Genomic DNA, 21,295 nt, shown 5'->3' on the forward strand with positions numbered 1-21,295 from the left:
ATTGTTACAGATCTGTTTGTATACCAAGTAAATCCAGGTCAAGAATTTCATCAGTTGTATTTCAGATTACAGAGTGAATTCTATCAATAGAAACATAATTTTTATGATAAAATGTGATCAACAATATTGTTAAATATTATGAAGATTTTAAATACAGGGTATCACATAATCAATTGATATAGATATTGTTTTATTATAAAGTTAATAAGTTCACTACACAATGTGGGAGTGAATCCAGTCGATTTCTTCCTAAATATGCCAACTGACATGCTGTTAAATTGAAAATATTAATGATTAGTGCAATATATATTATGTACATACTATATAAATTAAAAATCAAAAAATAAAATCATTTTATATCAACTAATATTTTTTCCGCTGGTTTATCTCGTACACTAACAAAATCATTATTAAGAATATAAAACCTGAGTAATTTATCAACCCAATCTTCTGCGTATCCGATATTAATTCTTTTACTAACAACTATTTTAGAATCTGAGATAGGATCACCGTCTTCTAACCAAAGTTTATCACTATCAGTCAAATCAACTTTATTTAATTCAGGTTTTGTTATATCCAATGCTTGACACATCTTAGAAGGTCCATTCGACAGATCTTTTTCCTTTTTAGTCAATTTTTTAGGAACTTTGGCAACAGGTGGTTTGTCTTTGTCTGTGGAAACATTGGTTTCATTATTGGTATTTTTCCATCTTAGTAAGTTCATCTTTTCTTTACCCTCCAAAGGCTCTACAGCCCTCAGTAGCACAGCACAACCTTCTCCTACATGTAATAAAAAATAGTGGTAAAAATATGGATGAGGATAGGGTAGAGTTAACATGGTTTGAAATATCAATTAGGTCTGAGTAACTACGCAATAATAAAATTATGCTGACAGAGAGAAAATGTAATTTGTTAAAATGTGATTTGATAAATATGTGATTTGATAACGGATCGTCATGTCATGTCATTTTATTATTTTGTTAAATCAGTTCATTTGTCTGTCAATGAGCCAAGTGGCGAGGTTTCGATCCCACACTTGTCTGTAACAAGGATTTGGGTCCCTGTCCAACCTCATGTGTTTTCTCCAGGACTTCTGGTTTCCTCCCATAGTTAAAGATAACTATGCACAAGCAAATTATTGAAATAAAACTAAACCATATGTTAGTCCCGAAATGACCTAGTTTGTGTCGAGTGGACGTTAAACCCAATTTCTCTCTTATTTCCCAGAACCAAGGAGGAAATAGTGTGTGCCATTTAAAAGAGTTATTTCCCTTTATTTGGGTGAACCATGATATACAACTGTCAAACACAGCACAGCTATAAGAGGAAATGAAATGAAATAGATTTTAGTCTCCATTCAACACAACTGTGCGCTTTCTGAATTAGCATGTTAAATATATATTTAATAATATTCATTTGCATGTAGCAGTGTTTAGTGCTCGACAGAACCTATAGAAAGTCAGGAACTCACAAGACTCATAATAGAGCATCCTGACATCCAACCTGAGACAACAAAAACGGTACTTGTATTAAAAGAGTTTTAGGGTCCATTCACACCAAGTTTGCCCCAAGTCATAATTTCTCTTTAAAATAACTTTTCCTGTGTGTACACAATTTGAAAGGGCATACAGGTTTTTATTATTGAACTTTGGTGCATCTTAACTCAGATTTGATTCTGAAATCCTATCACATTATGTCTATCTTTATTAGCCCGGTTGGTGCAGAAAAGTAGGATGTTAACCCCCATTTCAGTTGATTATTGTTTTCTACACCATAAATAAAATTTTGAACTTATTTTACCTTGACATGATATATTCATACAACAATACACCCCATATATATAATAAACATAAGCTGTGCCTGGTTCCATAAACATGGCTTCAGTTTTATTTGATCTTTTACCATTATAAGAATGAGCTGCTTTATCCACTAGTCCCAGATACGCCTCTGTTTCAACAATAATCCCACTCATTCTTTCTCCTTCATGCATTCTCACCAATTTTTTTCCAAGTAAAGACTTGGCTAAGTCTTCTCCTGTTTGATCAAAGAACTTTTTTGTCAATTTGTGCGAATTCTCTGCTTTCATTGAAAAATATTTGCTCTGGATAACTTTATTTTTCACTGTTTTTTCCTCTTTATTTATAATACTACTTCCAGCATCACCTCCAGGAACAGCAGTTTTTCGCTTGGGCATTTTACAGATTCCTGTGTTCTGTATAAATGCTCTGAAAGTCAGACCCTAGAATTAAACCAGAAATAATGCATAATCAATTACCGGTATACTTGGAATGAAATGAAATGGAGTTTAATGTCCTACTGTTCTGCTTCGAACTGGGCTAATGAAGACGGGCATACCCCATACAGTGTGCTATGAGGGAAATTTTGCCCGGACAGCGGCACTACGGCCTACTCTTACATCGATTTCCAACTGTCAAGGGATCTTTTACGGGCACGCCAATGTGTACATGGGACCACGGTTTTTCGTCCCATCCAAACGACTAGACAGCTGTCCTTGTCAGGCTCTCCGTCCTGCATCACTGACAAGGGGGAACCACGCCGGAATATCTGGATGAACTTTCTTGGTCAATGCAGGGATCAAACACCCGACCTCCAGACTAGCAGCGTCTTACCTACTTAGCCACCTTGACCCCCCCCCCCCCCCAAGTATACTTGGACAAACATGCTTTCAAGTCATCTGAATCTGAATGTATACACTGCAGGACCTTATTCCGGTATAATTGCAGTGGAATTATATGCATATCCATTTTTCCATGCATTAGAAAAAGGATCAGTACTATTTATAACAGTCTTTTGACTCAATTGATCAAATTTAGGCTTGATCAAATGTCGGTATATGCAAATATGCAAATAATAAATCGATCAATTCCTTCGGATGGGACAGAAATATAGCCATGTGACACAGCCTTCACTTTTACTTTTGTGGTGGTTTTTTTTTTTTTTCATTCCTAACAAGAATGTAGTTTGTATCACACCTCAAACCCATGGCTCGTTTATGTCTCTAAATTGTGTATCGATAATCTTGCTGTCACATATTAAACATTTTTACCTGTGCGTGCGTTGTGTTGTGTTGTATTGTGCAATATTTGTAAACAAGTTTGATTATCAAGTTCCCATTTTTTTTTTCAATAGATATACGGGGCATGATAATCAAGTCTATACCGGACGTTCCAGTATGTAAATTTCCTAATTTGCACTTGATTTTTCAGTCCCTATCTCTTATGACTTTCAGTGGGACGTCTGGATAATCACGACGATAATTTGGACCCGACAAATGACGCACTTCCTTTTTAAATAATCCCCCAACACCAAAACACGTGTTTGGGAAATGATCTCCCGTATTTTGATGAATTTTGATTGATTATACACATATTACTAAACAATCAACATGAAGCTTACTGAGTCAACATCTGATGTTAAAATTAAGAAAGACAAAAGTCTGAAAAAAAAGAAGAAAGTCCAATCTGAAGATGAAGTAAGTAATAAGGATAATTTGACCTATTTTTAATTTTGTTTTGCCCATTTTAGTAAGTTACAAGTTAGACATTTATTTCTATTTATTTACATTTACATTAGAATTATATAAATAACCATAATTGCCAGTTTTGGGATCAATTAATGTTGGCAGTATTCACAATATTCGTTTTTTTGTCTGTCTGAAACACAAAACATTAGTTCTAAGATATTATATATTTTGACAGGTACAAAATTGACAAACAACTTCTTTTTTTCCACACATGGAATTGTCTGTCCTGCTTTATCTTTACATTGCTTTATATAACACATATCTATTTACCATTATCGTGTAACCAAAACCTATGTTATCAAACAACTTCTTTTTTCCATGTGTGGTTCCAGCCTCTTCTATGGTATATGTTAACTCGGGTACTTCGCCTACAAACACGCTTATATCTTCCTCATCTTCAGACATTGATGGTGAATGATTCTTCGATATCCATTTCTTCTTCTGCAGGCGGGACCACACATCTAGAACATTTCCACTCAAAGACAGTTCCATTATGGTTGAAACTCCTGTATTCATCTTGAGTGATGCCTGAAATAGTAATAATAACATAATAGATTAACATTTTGTACGATGTTGCCATAAATCATTAATAATAACAGCAAATTTTATTACGTATTAATACTAATAATAACAATAAAAGAAAAATTCATTATGTACCGGAATCGAGGGTACGATGTTGCCATAAATGACAAGCATCACACTGGAGGCCTCATTGTCGAAGACAGACCGGATCGGTACACTTAACACAATTTCCACTAGCCATAATAGATTCGTATGAAAATTGAGAATGATTAGAATTGGAATATGGCACATAGTATGACATACATATAATACATTTGGGCTTTGGCTATCAATAATCTCAGTTTTGTTTCAATAATCAACACAGCATTAAATACAACAAAAGGCAAGTTGCAGTGTTTTTATTTATTTTTCAATCGTTTCCTAACGGCTTTAAGAATGGCTGCTCAATTATCGTTAATAATCTAAACTTACTCATCAAAATACAGATTAAATACAATAATCGCCGATCAATTAAATAAAACAAAACACAAAAGGGAAGTAACGGTGGTTTTACTTCAAGTTCAAGTGCGTAAGGTCTGTATGGGATAAATAAAACACAACTAACAATGTTTAATTTCTTTTTTATTGTGAATTGTCTGTCTTCAACCTCAACTAAAACAAAAGAAAAAACAGTTATTACAAATATATACATAGAATTTTTCAGTTTTTATTGAGTCTGAAATGACGCCAGTCCGAGTCCGAAATGTTGCCAGTCAGAGTCCGAAAAGTCGTCAAACTGAGTCCAAAAAGTCATCAAACTGAGTCTAAAAAGTCGTCAAACTGATTCCGAAATGAGGTGCTACCTAACAGGTGGATGGTTAGCACATGCACAATGTATCATAAGGCTGTCATTGAACTATGTGTTAGTCCCAAAATGACCTAGTTTGTGTCGAGTGGACAAACCCCATCTCTCTCTCTTTCTCTCTCTCTCTATTGCATTATTGAAATTGAATATGAGTCATATCAGATCAACCATGAATGCCAGGTATAGTTAATTTAAGTAACGGATTGATCCCTTATCTATCTTATACTCAATAGTATTTCAGTGTTTCCAGAATTGCATTCTATCAATCCAGTGATAGTAAAAATTATCTTAAAAAAAAGAACGAACAACAAAACGTGGTCTATCACAGTATCAGCAATGTCGAAATATGTCATATCATATTGTTATTATTTCCTATGGCTTTGTCAATTTGAGTAATATCAACGTAAAACTTGGCACATGCTTGTTCTATGCCATGGATATATGTCTATTGGTTGATGTAGATGGGATTTGGTTCATCTATTACGCTTGTAAATTACTGTCATTTTATTTTAAAAAAACATTTTAATATAAATCTGAATGTTAATTTGGTCTATTATAGGAAGAAGAGGTAGTTGTCAAGAAAGATAAAAAAGAGAAGAAAGAAAAGAAAGACAAACCAAGCAAAAAGGAGAAAGCAGAAAAAGTAGAATCAGATACTTCTAAAACAGATAAAAAGGAAAAGAAGGAAAAATCAGATAAAAAAGACAAGAAAGACAAAAAATCAACAGAAATCAATGGAGTCAATGGTAAAAGCAAAGATTCACATCAAAATGGGGAGACCATTTCAGAGGAAGAAGAACTGACACCACAACAAATAGCTGGTGCCTTCACAAATTTTAAGATCAGTCCCATTACCATAAAGAAGCTAAAAGGTAGGCATGGTCATTGTGTGTTGCTTGGGGAATATTACCCACACCTTACATGGATTCTTCCACCAATGTGCTGTACTTTCAGTAAGGAGGCTACTTCGTCACGATCTTGGATTAGATTTAGAATTTCGTACACACAGGAGTGAGACTTCTGCTTCGTTTGTTATTTTTAGAAAAAAACACTTGAATGTAAAATATAAGATATAATTTGAATCAAACAGGTTGTAACACTAATTCAGTGATTTCATATCCAATGAGTTATACACTGTGAGAATTCATTAATTATCCAAGATTACAAAATACAAGGAACATACATGTAATGTAAATTACAATATTATTTTGTGGCTTTTGTGATGCTCTTTAGCTTTAAAGATGCATTCCTTTGACTTTCAAGGGTTTAACCATAGATTCAAGAATATTCAAATGTACATTGAAACTATAGGTTTGTTGCTTAGAAATAAGGTTTGTTAAAGATGAATCTCTAGGAGGAGTCTTGGTACAAAAATGGTTCAATTTCGTGGAATTGAAATAGACCTCCCCCCCCCCCCCATTTATGTTGTGGGCAAACCGGCTTAATGGACCTGTTTTAAATCAGGAGATTATCTAGCATTTTGTTTTCTTAATTAAATTTTAAATAATCAATCTGAGTATATATTAGCATGGATTAAGCCCTGCAAATTTTAATCATTTAGGAAAAAATTGTGAAGGATGCATTGTTTAAGTGATTTTCTGTATTTTTTTTTTCAGCTAAAGGGATAACATATTTATTTCCAGTACAGACTGAATCATTTGATATTGTTTATAGTGGTGCAGATATTATTACACAAGCCAGTAAGTTGTTCATAGACAATCCTTCTTTAGCCTTAAATTTTCTATAAATTATTAATTGAAAAATTTATTAACTTGCCAAGACCACAATTAACTCCCTATGCCATCAGATGTTCTAGATTTTCAATGTATTTAAACACGATTGGTGGTTAATGATTTAATTACAAAATGGATAATGACAGTCAAGACTCAACTATTCTCCAAACAGCCTTAACATCTCTCAGAATGAAGTAATTTGACTGAAGATGAAACTGTCAGCTCTTTATCTAAATCTTACATAATGCATCTTTAATTGCTAGAGATGATTTTGTGATGTTATTGTTGAATATTCAAAGAAACTTAAATACAACCCCACCTTCAGCTGTAGGTATTCTACTGTAGCTATATTAACCTTAGATGACCTCACAAAAAATATATAATCCATTGTCATTTAAAATATTTTAATATTTTTTAACAAAATCCTTTTCAGGAACTGGAACTGGAAAAACAGTAAGTGTGGCTGATTGTTTTACTGCAAAATAAGAGATTGATTTTAAAGATTTAGATATTCTGAAACATAAGATCTAAATGTGTATTGTAAAATTAGTATTTGTTAACTGTTTAAATTATTGAATGTTATTATAAGTATTTTTCTCTGAATTTTAATAGAATTATTTATTTTATAGCTTGCCTTCTCACTGCCAATAATAGAGAAATTACAGTTGGATAAATCTCCACCAAAAAGAGGACGACTTCCGAAGGTTGGTATTATTGATAATGGAGTTATTCTTTGATTCATACATTTTCGAGATCAAGTAGGAAGTCTGATCTAAAATACAGAGACATAAGAAACAATAGAGCAGGGATCCCCAACTCAGGGCCCATCTGTGTGGTCTGTTAACCCTTCCCCCAATGGCAATGCGTTGCTGGGTTTGTTTTTTTTTTCGTCCTTTTAAGGTTGTGACCGCTTGGCCTGAAAAGGTTCAGGACACCTGCACCTGCAATTAGAATTAAAATCAGTGAATTTACAAAGTTTTTTTGTCAAAAGGAAATGAAATGAAATGGGGTTTAACGTCCTACTGTTCTGCTCCTATACTGGGCTAATGAAGACGGGCATACGCCATACAGTGTGCTATGAGGTAAATTTTGCCCGGGCAGCGGCACTATCGCCTACTCTTATATCGAATTCCAACTGCCAAGGGATCCTTTACGTGCATTCCAATGTTTATACGGGACCTCGGTTTTTCGTCTCATCCGAAGGACTAGACAGCTGTCCTTTTCAGGCCCTCCATCCTGCATCACTGACAAGGGGAAACCACGTCGGAAAATCGGGATGAACTTTCTCGGCCAATTTGTCAAAAGGAATAAGATTTGATTGGTGAGGTAGTCAATATGAAACTAGTATCAGGTTTTCCAGAAGTTTGCATACTCTATCTTGTGTATGATAATCATTATAATTTTTAGTTCTTCAGCAAATACAGGCCAAAATTTATGGAGGCAAAATCGCTTAAGAAATTTGTAGGCTAAAACATTGTATCAAATGATATTCCAGTCTTCATCTGAACAAAATATATAGCCAGTAGCCACACATTTAGTCTTCCGTTATTACTGGTGCATGTGTCTTTATTTTAATTAAACCCCATATACTTTAGGTAATAGTCATGGCACCCACTCGAGAATTGGCCAAGCAGGTATCAGAGGATTTTCAGGCCTACTCCACATCATTAATTGTTCTATGTATTTATGGAGGAACACCTTACGGACCACAAGGTATGTTCATATAACTGACATTTCACAATTCTATGGAATGCAATTACTGAGCGACATTCCGACCAGGCTTCTCTCGTCTTTAACGAGCAACATCGCTCAGTAATAAGCACTAATTCTATTCCATATCATTGTGACCTGTGTATTCCAGTTCAACTACTAAATGCCATTAAAACAATGTAACTGACATTTACTGCATGTCATGTAAGAAAATATCATATTGTGAAAAATCAAATTGTTAGATGATGATAAACTTGAATTTTCAGTCATAATTCCCTTTTGGGTAAAATGATTTTTGGGATACACTTACTATCCGGAGGGGAAAGATCAGGAATTTTGCCAACATTATGTATAGGATAGGAACTATCTGTAATTTTACTGGTAGGATAGGTAGTATTGTACCAATCAACTGGTTTTTGCAGGGATCGAAATGAAAACACACAAATGAATATTTGTGTTTAGCATCAATTCTCAACAGTCTGCTGTTTAGTTTGTGTCGAGTGGACATTAAACCCCATTTATCAATTTTTTTTATTATACTTTATTGAATGAATAGAATTTGAAGACAAATTTATAGAAAAGTAGTATTTGACAAATTTCCAATGAAAATAGTATTTGATAATATATTCAATAGAATTGTATTAGTTCTGTTAGTCAATCAGTTATTGATCACAGCCCAGATTCTCTTTAAATGACAGATATAAGCTTACAGTGTTTATTGAAGAATTAATGTATAATATTTTATATTTTAGAGCGTGTATTGCGATCAGGAGTAGACGTTATTGTTGGTACACCAGGACGAATAAACGATCATATACAAAAAGGAAATATAAACTTGTCAGAAATAAAACATGTTATATTAGATGAAGTTGATAATATGTTAGATATGGGATTTGTGGAAATTGTTGAAGAAATTCTAGGACATGCTTATAGAGATGGTAAGTGTAGATTTGATATACTTCCAACTAACTAACAAGTGATACAAGCATTTAGTTGAGTTATCATTTGTCATGGACTTTGTAAGACACAAATTATCACTAAACGCGTACATTATAATATGTAAGTTATGTCCAGGCTTGGATATCATTGAGTGCTGAACATAGTCAGACCCCATTTCATGAGTAGAAAGCTGGTTAATTAATCTCTGTTTATTTGTGTATTTAACAGGAGAAAGAGAAGACAAACCACAGACCATGTTATTTACAGCTACGTTACCACCATGGGTTAGAAAAACAGCTAATAAATATATGAGAGATGATGTTAAAACTATTGATTTAATTGGTAAAGATTTCAACAAAACATCAAAAACAGTTCAGGTATACATTATTTCTTATTGTCATTTACACAAGGGACTTCACTATAATTATTTATTTGTGCCTGTAAGAAAGAGTTGGGTGATAAATAAAATCTTCTACTCGTCTTTTTTGATATCAAAAAATATCAACTGTTAAAAAAAACTGACAAAAGGCTTTTCTTTATACATTATGAACTTGTGATGATATTTTTTAAAATCAACAAAGTGTCATTGGAGATTCTCAATTTGTCGGCTACTCTTCATAGAATCCCAACAGTCAAGGGTTCTTTTACATGCACACCCATCTGAATGACTAAACACTATTTCTTGACAGACCCTCAGTCCCGCTTCACTGACAATGACCCAGTGAGAACAGTATTTGTAGCTTGAGTGTATAAAACTGTTTAATTTGGAAGACCTGTGAAACTATCTGAAGCTCTTAAATATCTTTTCAAGGGGGGTTGGATGGCTGAATGGATAGCACGTACGCGCTGTATCATAAAGTCTGTCATTGAGTCAACTGGCGTGGTTTCGAATCCCCAGTTGTACGTGACAAGGTGTAGGGTCGCCTGTCCAACCTCATGGGTTTTCTCCAGGTCCTCCGATTTCCTCCCACTGCTAAAGACCCCTAGGCGCATGCGAATTATGGAAATAAAATTGAACCATATGTTAGTCCTGAAATGGCCTAGTTTGTGTCAAGTGGACGTTAAACCCCATTTCTTTCTCTCTCTCACCTATTTTCAAGGCAATGTCCAAAAATTCCCCAATTCTACGTTGTGTAGATGGATAACAGTCTATAAATGAGTTACGTAACCCATAGAGAATGTGGTACTGCACCGTAAAGAGTGTACGCCTTAGAGTGGTCACAAAAAATTTTGTACACACAAAGGTTTCGACAATTATGTCAACATTAAATCAGGACCTGTCTTGTTATTTTTTTAGCATTTGGCTATTAAATGTAATCATGGTGAAAGGGCATCTATATTGGGTGATATTGTATCTGTGTATAGTGGAACACATGGTAGAGCTATGATCTTCTGTCAAACCAAGAAAGAAGCAGACGAACTTGCCATCAGTCCTTGTATCAAGGTTGAAGGTCACGTTCTCCATGGAGATATAGCACAAGAAAAAAGAGAATCAGTGTTAAAGGTAATTAATAAATTCAACGAACTAAATTCAAGATCTAAAACAGTATATTTATTGTAATAATTCTGCATGTAGCAGATTAAATGTAACAGAAAAATCCAAAGGGATAAAAAATTGTTTTGGTTATAAATTCAGACCCAGTTTCCAATGTCTTTAATGAGAATTTCCATTTGATTTGCATTGTCTGTGTTAACACCCTCAGTGGAAGCAGACTTTAAGCCTTATTTGTAGAGATGATCGATTAATGTTTATCATGTATATATTATTAGGGTTTTAGAGAAGGTAAATATAAAGTATTGATAACAACAGATGTAGCAGCTAGAGGTTTAGATATTCCAGAAGTTGATATTGTTGTACAGTGTGAACCATCTAGGGTAAGTTTAACTATCAACTAGATCTGAAATCTTGTAAAATAGAGTTATTTCCCTTTCATCTTAATTCCAGTTTTTGAACTGGTCTATTGGAGACGGTTCTGCACATTTTAGCACATATGATGTCATATGTGGGTTAGGATAAGGGTTAGGAACTGCAGATTTCGTCGAAGTCGTGAGATGTAAACAGAGCTAGCCTAACCCTAATGCACAATCCAAATATGACATCATATGTGCAGGACCGTCTCCAATCTAGCATTCGACCTATTTTTACTTTTTAGTTTGTCTACACTGCATTCAGAGATCAAAATGTTTCCTCTTTAGTTATATATCCTTTTTAGCTCTATATTAATCAGTTTTATTAGCCAAAAGAGATTAAATTCTAATTTGTACTAATCCATTGTGTACATGGGAAGTAGGATTGGGTGATATAATATATTTTCTTAGGAATTTAGAACAAATATCAAAACCAGGGCTTGCCACGAGACGCGAGCAGTTGCTCGCACTCGCGCTGTGCTCGCGTAAATCTACATTTACGCGAGCGGTTCGTTGCTCGCGTAAAATTTTAAGAAAAACCTGTAAAAATAATCAAAATATTGATAAGTTTATTGCCGAAACTAACCCGACAGTGTCAATAACGTCATAAATTCGTCTGTCAAACTGAGATTCACCCAGCTGCACGCGGCATTTCCTCCTTAAATTTGATTGGCTAATGAAGTTGCTCACCACTCGTGTTACTAAAAATACACTTGAGACCTGAACATCATGACTGGTTTTCCCACGAACACCAGTAACAAACGCGTGATAATCGAGTCTAAAGTAAAGAATGTTTACATCCGGCATTTGGCATTCACGCTAAATAAACACGTTTCAAACTAATATTTATCGGTATTTCTTATTTTATCAGAACTTCGGTTTTTATTCCATTGTGCAGTCGTATAATTTTAAATCTAAGCGTAATAATGGCCAAAGGAAACCCGATTGCCCTATCTACATTGATGTATCCACATTTATGTCGTGGGGTGAAGAAATCCATACGGTGATTGGTTTTAAAGAAGAGTCGTATGACGATGACTGTCAAAAACAGAAAGCGATGGTCACACATGTTTACTGCAAAGCCAGGAATAGCAATTTCATATGATTTTAAATTGAAACAATGTTACAAAATGTGTGCTCACGGAAACAACATTTTGCGTGAGCAATTTTTATTGCTCGCCTTGCTCGCCCAAGCCTAAATTTGCGTGAGCAGTCATCTGCTCGCCATCAATTTATTCGTGGCCAGCCCTGAAAACACAGTGATATATAGTCATTATGACCAAAATAATCTCAATATCGTAATATATCATCCAAGATATTTTGGTATAAATTTCAATCAATGGGACAATCGGGTTTTTTTTTCAATTTTTATACGCCCACATTTTCATGTGGACGTATATTGTCGTCGGCCCTGTCCGTCCGTCCATCCGTCCACAATTGTTTGTGAACAGTCTACAGGTCACAATTTTTATCCGATTTCAATGAAACTTGAAATATAGGTTTATCACCCTAAGATCTCGGTTCCTTTCGATATTGGCATCTATCGGACCGTAACTTCATGGATTATGGCCCCTGATTGTACGAAAAATCACGTTTTTGGCTTGTGAACACTGTAGAGGTCACAATTTTTATCCGATTTTCTTGAAACTTGAAATGTAAGTTTATAACCCAAAGATCTCGGTTCCTTTCAAAATTCGCGCATATCGGACCGTAACTTCATGAATTCTGGCCCCTGATTGTACGCTAAAACACGTTTTTTGGCTTGTGGACCCTATAGAGGTCATAATTTTTATCTGATTTAAAAAACTGTGTAAATATATCACCGTTACACCCTAAGGACGCCTGAGTTCGAATTTCGTGAAAATCGGCCCAAAATTGACAGACAAAATGGCCGCCGTTCGTTCTCAAATAGCGTAAAAATATGGTAAATCAAGGTTGTGGACCCTATAGAGGTCACAATTTTTATCCGATTTTGTTGAAACTTAACATGTTAGTTTATAACCCAAAGATCTCAGTTCCTTTCGATATTTGCGCATATCGGACTGTAACTTCCTGAATTATGGCCCTTGATTGTAGGAAAAATCACTTTCTTTTAAGCTTGTTCTCTATCCATCTCTCGAAAATGTGGGCGTATCCTGTCTGGCAGCCGCTGGTTTGTTAATGAATGTGATGAATGTCTAACTTTACTTTTTGTTTGTTTGGGAACTAAAAGTAGGGTGGTTGATGTTGTTGACTTAGATATAGTTTTCTTTCTTCAAAATGTCAAGTGAATTGCACAACATAGACCTTTGTGATATGACTTGATAGTTTTATTCCATGTTAATGCTTTATACCTTTGTACAATTTAGAAAGAAAGTTTAATTTTCTTTGATTAGCTTACCTTAAAAAATATGAAAAATTTCTGATTGGTTCAACTTAAATATATCATGAAAAATGTGTATCGTTATATTTCTAAAACATTATCCAAACATTTTTGTTCCCATATCGTCCCAAAAGTGAATTAATTCAAGTTTTTAATCTATTTTTTCTCATTGTTTCAGTATGCTGATGCCTATATACATAGATCAGGTCGTACAGGTCGTGCCGGTAGATCAGGTGTATGTGTTTGTTTATATAGTTCTAGAGAAGAATATTCATTACGAGCATTAGAATATAAAGCAGTAAGTATTTATTTATTGTCATATACAAAGCAGCCTCCTAGACAGTTGAAGGGAGGTGGATGGCCGGATGGTTAGTGCATGCGCATTGTATCATAAGGTCTGTCATTGAGTCAACTGGTGTGGTTTCAATTCCCTGGTTGTAGGGTTGTCTGTCCAACCTCCCACTGCTAAAGACCCCAACATGCAAGCGAATTATTGAAATAAAATTAAACCATATGTCACTCCCAAAATGACCTAATGAGTGGACGTTAATCCCCATCCCTCTTTCTCTCTCTTTTGACAGTTGGAATTTGAAATAATAGTAGCGTGTAGTGGCGCTTCTAGCACGCTGTCTGGCCCAAATTTCTCTGTATGGCATTTGCCTGCCTTCTTTAGCACACTCTCTGCAAAACAGCAGGATGTTAAACCCCATTTCATTTACAAAGCAACCCAACTGCTCAATAAAATATTAAACAGTGTGTAGATATATCGTACATCATTCAGCGTAACCCCTTGGTATATACCAAATGACTCTTCACAGATCTGTCCAGTGCATGAGATGCAGTACCACCGAGAAAACTTTTATGTGTCGGCACAAGAAAAACTGTTCAAGGACTATGCAAAAATACAGGTTTTTTTGTAACTTTACCTCTGTGTGGCTCAAGTAGGCGATCAGATCGGGGGCTTTGTAACATGAATACCAACCTAGCTGATGTAAGAAAATAAGATAGATATTTGTGGGCCCTGTGTGCTATGTCTAATTCCAACTGTCAAGAGTTCTTCTATGTGTATGTCAGTGTATATGTAGAACTTCAGCTTTTTGTCCAATCCAAATGACTAAACACTGTTCTTGCTAGTTCTCCATCGCTGAGCCACCATAGCTCACTATTAAGAATGTCCAAGTGTAAGATAAAACTATTATTATATATGTAGATGGAATGACTTGGATGAAAAAGATAGCATATTTGCTTTTACTCTATGTGAAATCAATAGAAACTGGTGTAAACTTGAAATAGCCATATAAACATGAAATAGCCATAACTTACTTTAGAATTGATCAATTTAATTAATGTTTCAATAATTTTTAACCTTCCTATTTAACTTTCATTCTGGCACGTTTGTGTTTTTATTACTTATAAAGCTACTAGAGATGTTATCTGTATACAGAATTTCAGTTTCATACAGAATCGTGATGATTAATGTTTGGTTGATAGGGAAACAATAAGAAACAATAAGATTAATTAGTTGTTGTCCCCTGCCTTTCGAAGGGTTCGTCTGTCTGTTTGTCCGTCCGTTTTTCCGTCAAACTTTTTGTTTTGGGACAGAATAACTCCCCTTCTAATTGAGCTAGAATTTTCAAACTTGGTGTAGGTGTTTATTAGGTCAATACCTTGATGAAGGTCGAAGATGAGCATTTTCTGCTTAGGGTAAGCCGAGATAAGCAATTTGTTTGGTTGATGCTTTGGGACACGATAACTTTAGATCTAATTAAGTGAGAATGATGAAACTTGGTGTATAGTTTTTATATATCAATACCTTGACTAAGTTCGATAATGAACATTTTCTTCTCAGGGTAAGCAGAGCGATAAGCAATTTGATTGATCGAGACTTTGGAACACAATAACTCTCATTCTAATAGAGCTAGAATGTTCACACTTGACATAGATGTTTATTAGGTGAATGCCATGATGGAGTTAGAAGATGAGAATTATCTGCTTTGGGTAAGCAGAGATAAGCAATTTGATTGGTCAAGACTTTGGAACATAACAACTCTGCTTTTAATTGAGGTAGAATGTTTAAACTTGATGTAGATGTTCATTAGGTGAATGTCTTGACTGAGTTTAATGATTAATATTTCAAGCTAAAGCTAATATAAGCAGAGCTAAGTAATTTCATTGGTCGATGCTTTGGACAAGATAACTTTGATTCTATCTGATAGAAAGTGATGAAACTTAGTGTACAGTTGATAATCAGTTTGATTGCTTGATACTTTTGAAAAAAGTAAATGTGCGATTAATTAATATGTGTCTTCTATTTATTTATTGGGATTTCTGCAGGGGACATCAGCCTCACTGTTGGCTTGTTTATTTACATCTGATATGTATTGATTGATGAGATTAATTGTACCGGTAATTATGTCATATTTCCCAAGGGCATCAAATTTAGTTGTATTGGACCTCCAACACCTGAAGATATAATTAAAGCTGCCTCAGATGATGCAATCAGGTAATTAAAATATTTTTTGCTTTTTATACGCCCACATTGAAATGTGGTCGTATATTGTCGTCGCCCCCGTCTGTCCGTCCGGCGTCCACAATTGCTTGTGGACGCTCTAGAGGCTAAAGTTAATATCCGATTGACTTTTTATTTATACACAGTGTTTAAGGTCATGAGACGAAGAAGCCTATTGATTTTCAGCTATTTCTGATAATTACTGCCAGAGTTATGGCCCTTGATCACTTAAAAAAATCTTGTGGGCGCTCTAGAGGTCAAAGTTAATAGCCGATTGACTTCAAATTTATACACAGTGTTTAAGGTCATGAGACAAAGAAGCCTATTGATTTTCACCGATTTCCGATAATTACTGCCAGAGTTACGGGCCTTGATCACTTCAAAAAATCTTGTGGACGCTCTAGAGGTCAAAGTTAATATCCGATTGACTTCAAATTTATACACAGTGTTTAAGGTCATGAGATGAAGAATCCTATTGATTTTCAACGATTTCGGATAATTACTGCCAGAGTTATGGCCCTTGATCACTTTGAAAAATCTTGTGACGCTCTAGAGGCTAAAGTTATCATCTGATTGACTTCAGATTAGTACACAGAGTTTAAGGTCTTGAGACGAACAAGTATATTGATTTTCAATGAATCTTTATGACTTGAACAGCTAAATCCATGATATTAAAAGTTTTGTATACTAAACATTAGCATTATAAAAACCAAACAAATTTCTAATGGTTTTCTGATAATTACTTAATGAGTTGTTACTCTTAATCAGATTTTAATGTATTATAAATGTTTCATTACCGAAAAAAGTAAAAATATGCGATAACTCTTGTTGACTGCCCGGACGATATAGCTGCTGTGGGCGTATGTTTCGTTGCCTGGCAACCTATCTTTTAAATGTGCTACTACCTATAACAGTTTGCCAACTCCCCAACTCGTCCCTCTTTTCTATTGCTATTTTTCAAATTGAATATGTTCTATCTATTGTATATCTCTTAACTTCAATAAAAATAATTAACCCTGTTTAAAATATTATCTCTATGTTTTCCTTAATATTGTCTTTTTATCACCCAATAATACATTCCACAGTAGATATCGCTTGTATGATATATTTCATAATCTACTGCGATATCCTTACATGAATTTGATTGGTCAGTTGAAATGGAACTACTTTTTTTATTTTCAAAGAATAGTTCATTTCTTATTAAAAGTAACTTTTTTTTTTTCAAAAATGAACTATTATTATTCAATTGACCTTGATGGAAACACTGGGCCAATATAAAGGACTTTGCAATGGTTGAATAGCTGTCAAAAAATGATGTATTACTACGCCATAATGTTCAGTAAAAGTGAAATCTACAGCAAAGAATTATATTTATCTATTTGTGCATGTAAGAAGGGATTGGGTGATAAATAAAATCTCCTACTCGTCTTTTTTGATATCAAAAAATATCAACACTCGTTGATAAAGTAAAAAAAAAACGGCAGAGCCTCGTTTTTTGTTACTTTATCAACTTGTGTTGATATTTTTTGATATCAAAAAAGACTGGTAGGAGATTCTCTATATATTTTCCCTATCAACATGGGAGGGGATTATAAGGTCTGTCATTGAGTCAAGTGGCAGGGTTTCGATCCTAAGCTTGTATGTGACAAACCTTGTGGGTTTTCTCTGTTTATTCTGGTGCTTCCTCCCACTTCTTACGACGCCTATGCTGATGACCTGGTGTGTGTAGAGTGAACTATATCCCTTTAATTAATTCTTATATATGTTGATTGTAAACAAAAATCATAGCAACACAGGCACGTCTGACACCAACCGGATTACAAAACAAAACAGAAACAAAGACTATAACAAAGTGGTTTTAATGAATCATGTAACAAACTACACTTTGTAGTTGACTTTGATGTGATTTTGTTTCTCAAAAAGATGCTTTGAAAATGGTCCGCAAAAATTTGGATCTGATGATAACACTTTTTGGTTTGCATTTCTTATTTTCTCAATTGCTGTATACAGCCTGTAATCTATATTTGTAATTTAATAATATATACTCAGTTTTATCTGATCTAATTCCATTGATTTCTGATAATTACTTCATGAGTTATTGCCCTTTTGTTACAGTAATAGGACATTTGTATTTCTGGCTTAGGTGGTCTTTCAATACATGTTTACTAACAAAAAATTATTTTTTTTACAAAAAGACCATATTGTACTATTCAAAAAAAGTAGGGGATATTTGATTTTGGGGGCATAATACTAAAATATGCAAATGACTACGAAAAAAGTCACTATAGAACCTAACAGAAGAAACATTTCCAGTTACATGTGACGCCCAAACGCACCAATAGCTACAGCATGGAATGCAGGTGATGCTTGGGATCATCATGGGGGTCCAACCCAAGATTTGCACGACTCTGACTTTGAATGTTACAGTCATTGTGGCATTGAATTCCAGGGTGGAAACATCAGTTTATTTGTTTTAGTGACCAGAAAACAAATTTTGATATGCGTCGGCTTACCCAAAATGAAAGGTTACGTGCCCTTGGCATGCTACAGATCGGCACAACACAGGCGGTTGTGGCGCGGACGATGAATGTTTCTCAGTCTGTCATAAGCAGGCTATGGTCCAGATACCGTGATACACAATCTGTACAGGACAGACCACGCTCAGGTCGACCAAGGGCGACAACTCAAGCCCAGGATCGATTTATCCGTACCTTGGCCTTGAGAAATCGTGTCATCACAGCAAATCAGATCAGCGCTCGTCTTCAAACAGACACTGGTGTGAGAGTGAGTGGCCAGACGATTCGGAATCGACTGCATAGGGGTCACCTTCGCGCCCGACGTCCTCGCGTGATCCCTTGTTTGAGAGATCATCACATTCAGGCAAGACGTCGTTGGTGTAGGGATCGTCAACACTGGGATAATCGACGCTGGAGCAATGTGATGTTTTCAGATGAGTCAAGGTTCACTGTTGATTTTTTGGACAGACGTAGGAGGGTGTGGCGTCGTCGAAACGAGCGCTTCCAAGACGTTAACGTCATCAGACATGATCGATTTGGGGGTGGTTCTGTTATGGTGTGGGGAGGCATCACTGTTGCTGGAAGAACGGCTTTACATGTTGTTGCAGGGCGTGTTACAGGCCAGTACTACCGGGACAACATCTTGGCAGTCCATGTTGTGCAGTTCGCACGACGTCATGGCCGCCATTTCATCTTCCAGGATGACAACGCAAGATGTCACAGGGCCAGGATCGTTACAGGTTACCTCCAACAACAGAACATCACCACATTACCTTGGCCAGCACTGAGTCCCGACCTCTCCCCCATCGAGCATGTCTGGGACATGCTTGGACAGAGGTTACGTCAACGTCAACAACGTCCTGCCAATGACCAAGAACTTGCTGCTGTGTTGCAACAGGAATGGGACAATCTGGACCAAAATGACCTTAGACGTCTCATTAGGAGTATGCCACGTCGGATCAATGCTTGTTTGGCAAACAGAGGAGGATTTACCCGTTACTGACTTGGTTGTGATGCTGTGGTAACTTTGCTGTTTGACCCCGGGTATCATTTTACCCTTATAATGGTCAGTCTGTGCCTTACTTAGTCTAACGATCATTTGGAATAAATCAATGAATGTGAACTTCATTTCATTTTGTCATTTGTTTCTTCGTCAGTTTCATTAGGTGACTTTAATAACACTTAAAAATCAAATATCCCCTACTTTTTTTGAATAGTATATTTTAAAATCATTTAATAATGGTCATCTGTAACACATTTGATAAATTGAATGCAGAAAATGATTGTTTTCTTACAATCTGATTAAAATACAGATCCTATTTCATTTCCTTATTTAAAGTTCAAAATTTCGTTTTAATTGTCTTTACTACACTAGGATTTGGAAGAGTTGTTATATAACCCGCATTCTGGATGGTGTGAGGGATTAGCCAATGAAGCGATCTGTTACTGCAGTTTTGGGTTTGAGGTGCTCGGAACTTGGGTAACCCACTAGAAACATCAACGCTGAGTGGTTTATCATAGGGTCAAAAGCCGCTCGTATGTCCCCTGGCGCAACCTTCCACTACTACTGGTCAGATCTTCATGTAGTAGAGGCCTTTGAAAGATTAAAAAAAAACGAAACGAAATATAGATCTGTATTTTAATCAGATTGGTTTTCTTACAAAAATAAAGAAATTTATAAAAAAAAAAAAAAATCGTATCATTTTTGTTGGTGTTGCATAACAATGTTTATTTTAAGGTTATGTGTAAGTACAATAAAACATTTAAAATAGATGTACAATCAATCATAATTTAAGAATACATATAATATAGTATAAAACATCAATGGGGCAAGGTGGTTTGTGTTACCTTCTCTGGGGACATTTTTACATTCCACCCTTCTTGGATTGTATTAGTTTGTGCAGGACGGGATACATTTCCCACTTTGGGGACAATTTTATGCTCTGCCCTGCTACTAGGCAAATATATATCACATGAAATTTAATACCCAATATAACACTAGTTATCTTTTATCTATTGTTAAAAACTATTAGACATTTATTAACATTATAAAACCTTAATCACCTCTCGATGCCATCTTACGTGTCAGATTTTAACTGGATTTGAATCCGATTTGCTGCTCAACGCTTATTGATGAGTTAATCCAAAAATGGATAATCAAGACTATGTTTTTTATCGTACCGACTTTAGTAATGATGATCGAGGCTAGGCCTAAAATTCAAACGCTAATATTTCAGTTTCAGCATATTCCCTTTACATTATCTATTTTTTAACTATTATAGTGAGAACTGCCAGCTCTTTATCTAATCTTCCATAATGCCCCTTTTAATGTTATTGTCTTAATTACTCACATCCTGTATTTTGCTAACATTACAACCACCCATTGGCCTTAAGTGGCCCTTAAGGATTGTTAATCATAACTGTCTCCTTTGTATATTCTAACTAATTGTGTCATAGACCTTTGACCTATTTGATGTTAGGTATGGTTTCTATTTTCCTTGTTGTATAACTCAGTTACAATAATTAACTCTTCAATCCTCATCTGTTCATTGTACATTTGAACTGTTGTCTCACAAGCCCGTGATCTTGTTATTGTCATGTATGATTTCGGTCATGTTGTTGCAGTTTGTCGATATATATATATTTGCCTCATATCAGTATTATCTTGATAACCTTGAGAGAATACTCTTGGAAACATCGCCTTAAAA

At 35.2% G+C, this 21,295-nt stretch overlaps 2 protein-coding genes across 3 annotated transcripts; one reads left to right on the forward strand and one right to left on the reverse strand.

Annotated features, from left to right (window-relative positions):
• Positions 1 to 173: 173 nt before the first annotated feature.
• On the reverse strand, positions 174 to 3,199 carry LOC126811743 (putative 3-methyladenine DNA glycosylase). 2 transcript variants are annotated; one of them, XM_050537616.1, is made up of 3 exons: positions 3,068 to 3,199; positions 1,801 to 2,239; positions 174 to 780 (listed from the first exon to the last, which is right to left on the reverse strand). In XM_050537616.1, exons 1-3 carry the CDS (start codon positions 3,161 to 3,163, stop codon positions 350 to 352), a joined length of 966 nt encoding a protein of 321 aa, XP_050393573.1. In that variant the 5' UTR covers positions 3,164 to 3,199; the 3' UTR covers positions 174 to 349. The 2 variants fall into 2 exon arrangements, with proteins under 2 accessions (XP_050393573.1, XP_050393574.1); XM_050537617.2 differs by lacking the exon at positions 3,068 to 3,199 and adding an exon at positions 2,994 to 3,048.
• Positions 3,200 to 3,291: 92 nt separating this feature from the next.
• LOC126812557 (nucleolar RNA helicase 2) lies at positions 3,292 to 9,326 on the forward strand. Its single transcript, XM_050539013.2, has 7 exons — positions 3,292 to 3,493; positions 5,470 to 5,782; positions 6,527 to 6,610; positions 7,077 to 7,096; positions 7,273 to 7,347; positions 8,239 to 8,356; positions 9,106 to 9,326. Exons 1-7 carry the CDS (start codon positions 3,407 to 3,409, stop codon positions 9,324 to 9,326), a joined length of 918 nt encoding a protein of 305 aa, XP_050394970.1. The 5' UTR covers positions 3,292 to 3,406.
• The last annotated feature ends 11,969 nt before the right edge of the window (positions 9,327 to 21,295 follow it).

The sequence above is a fragment of the Patella vulgata genome, chromosome 2 (genome assembly GCF_932274485.2).
Source record: "Patella vulgata chromosome 2, xgPatVulg1.2, whole genome shotgun sequence".
Lineage (NCBI taxonomy): Eukaryota > Metazoa > Mollusca > Gastropoda > Patellidae > Patella > Patella vulgata.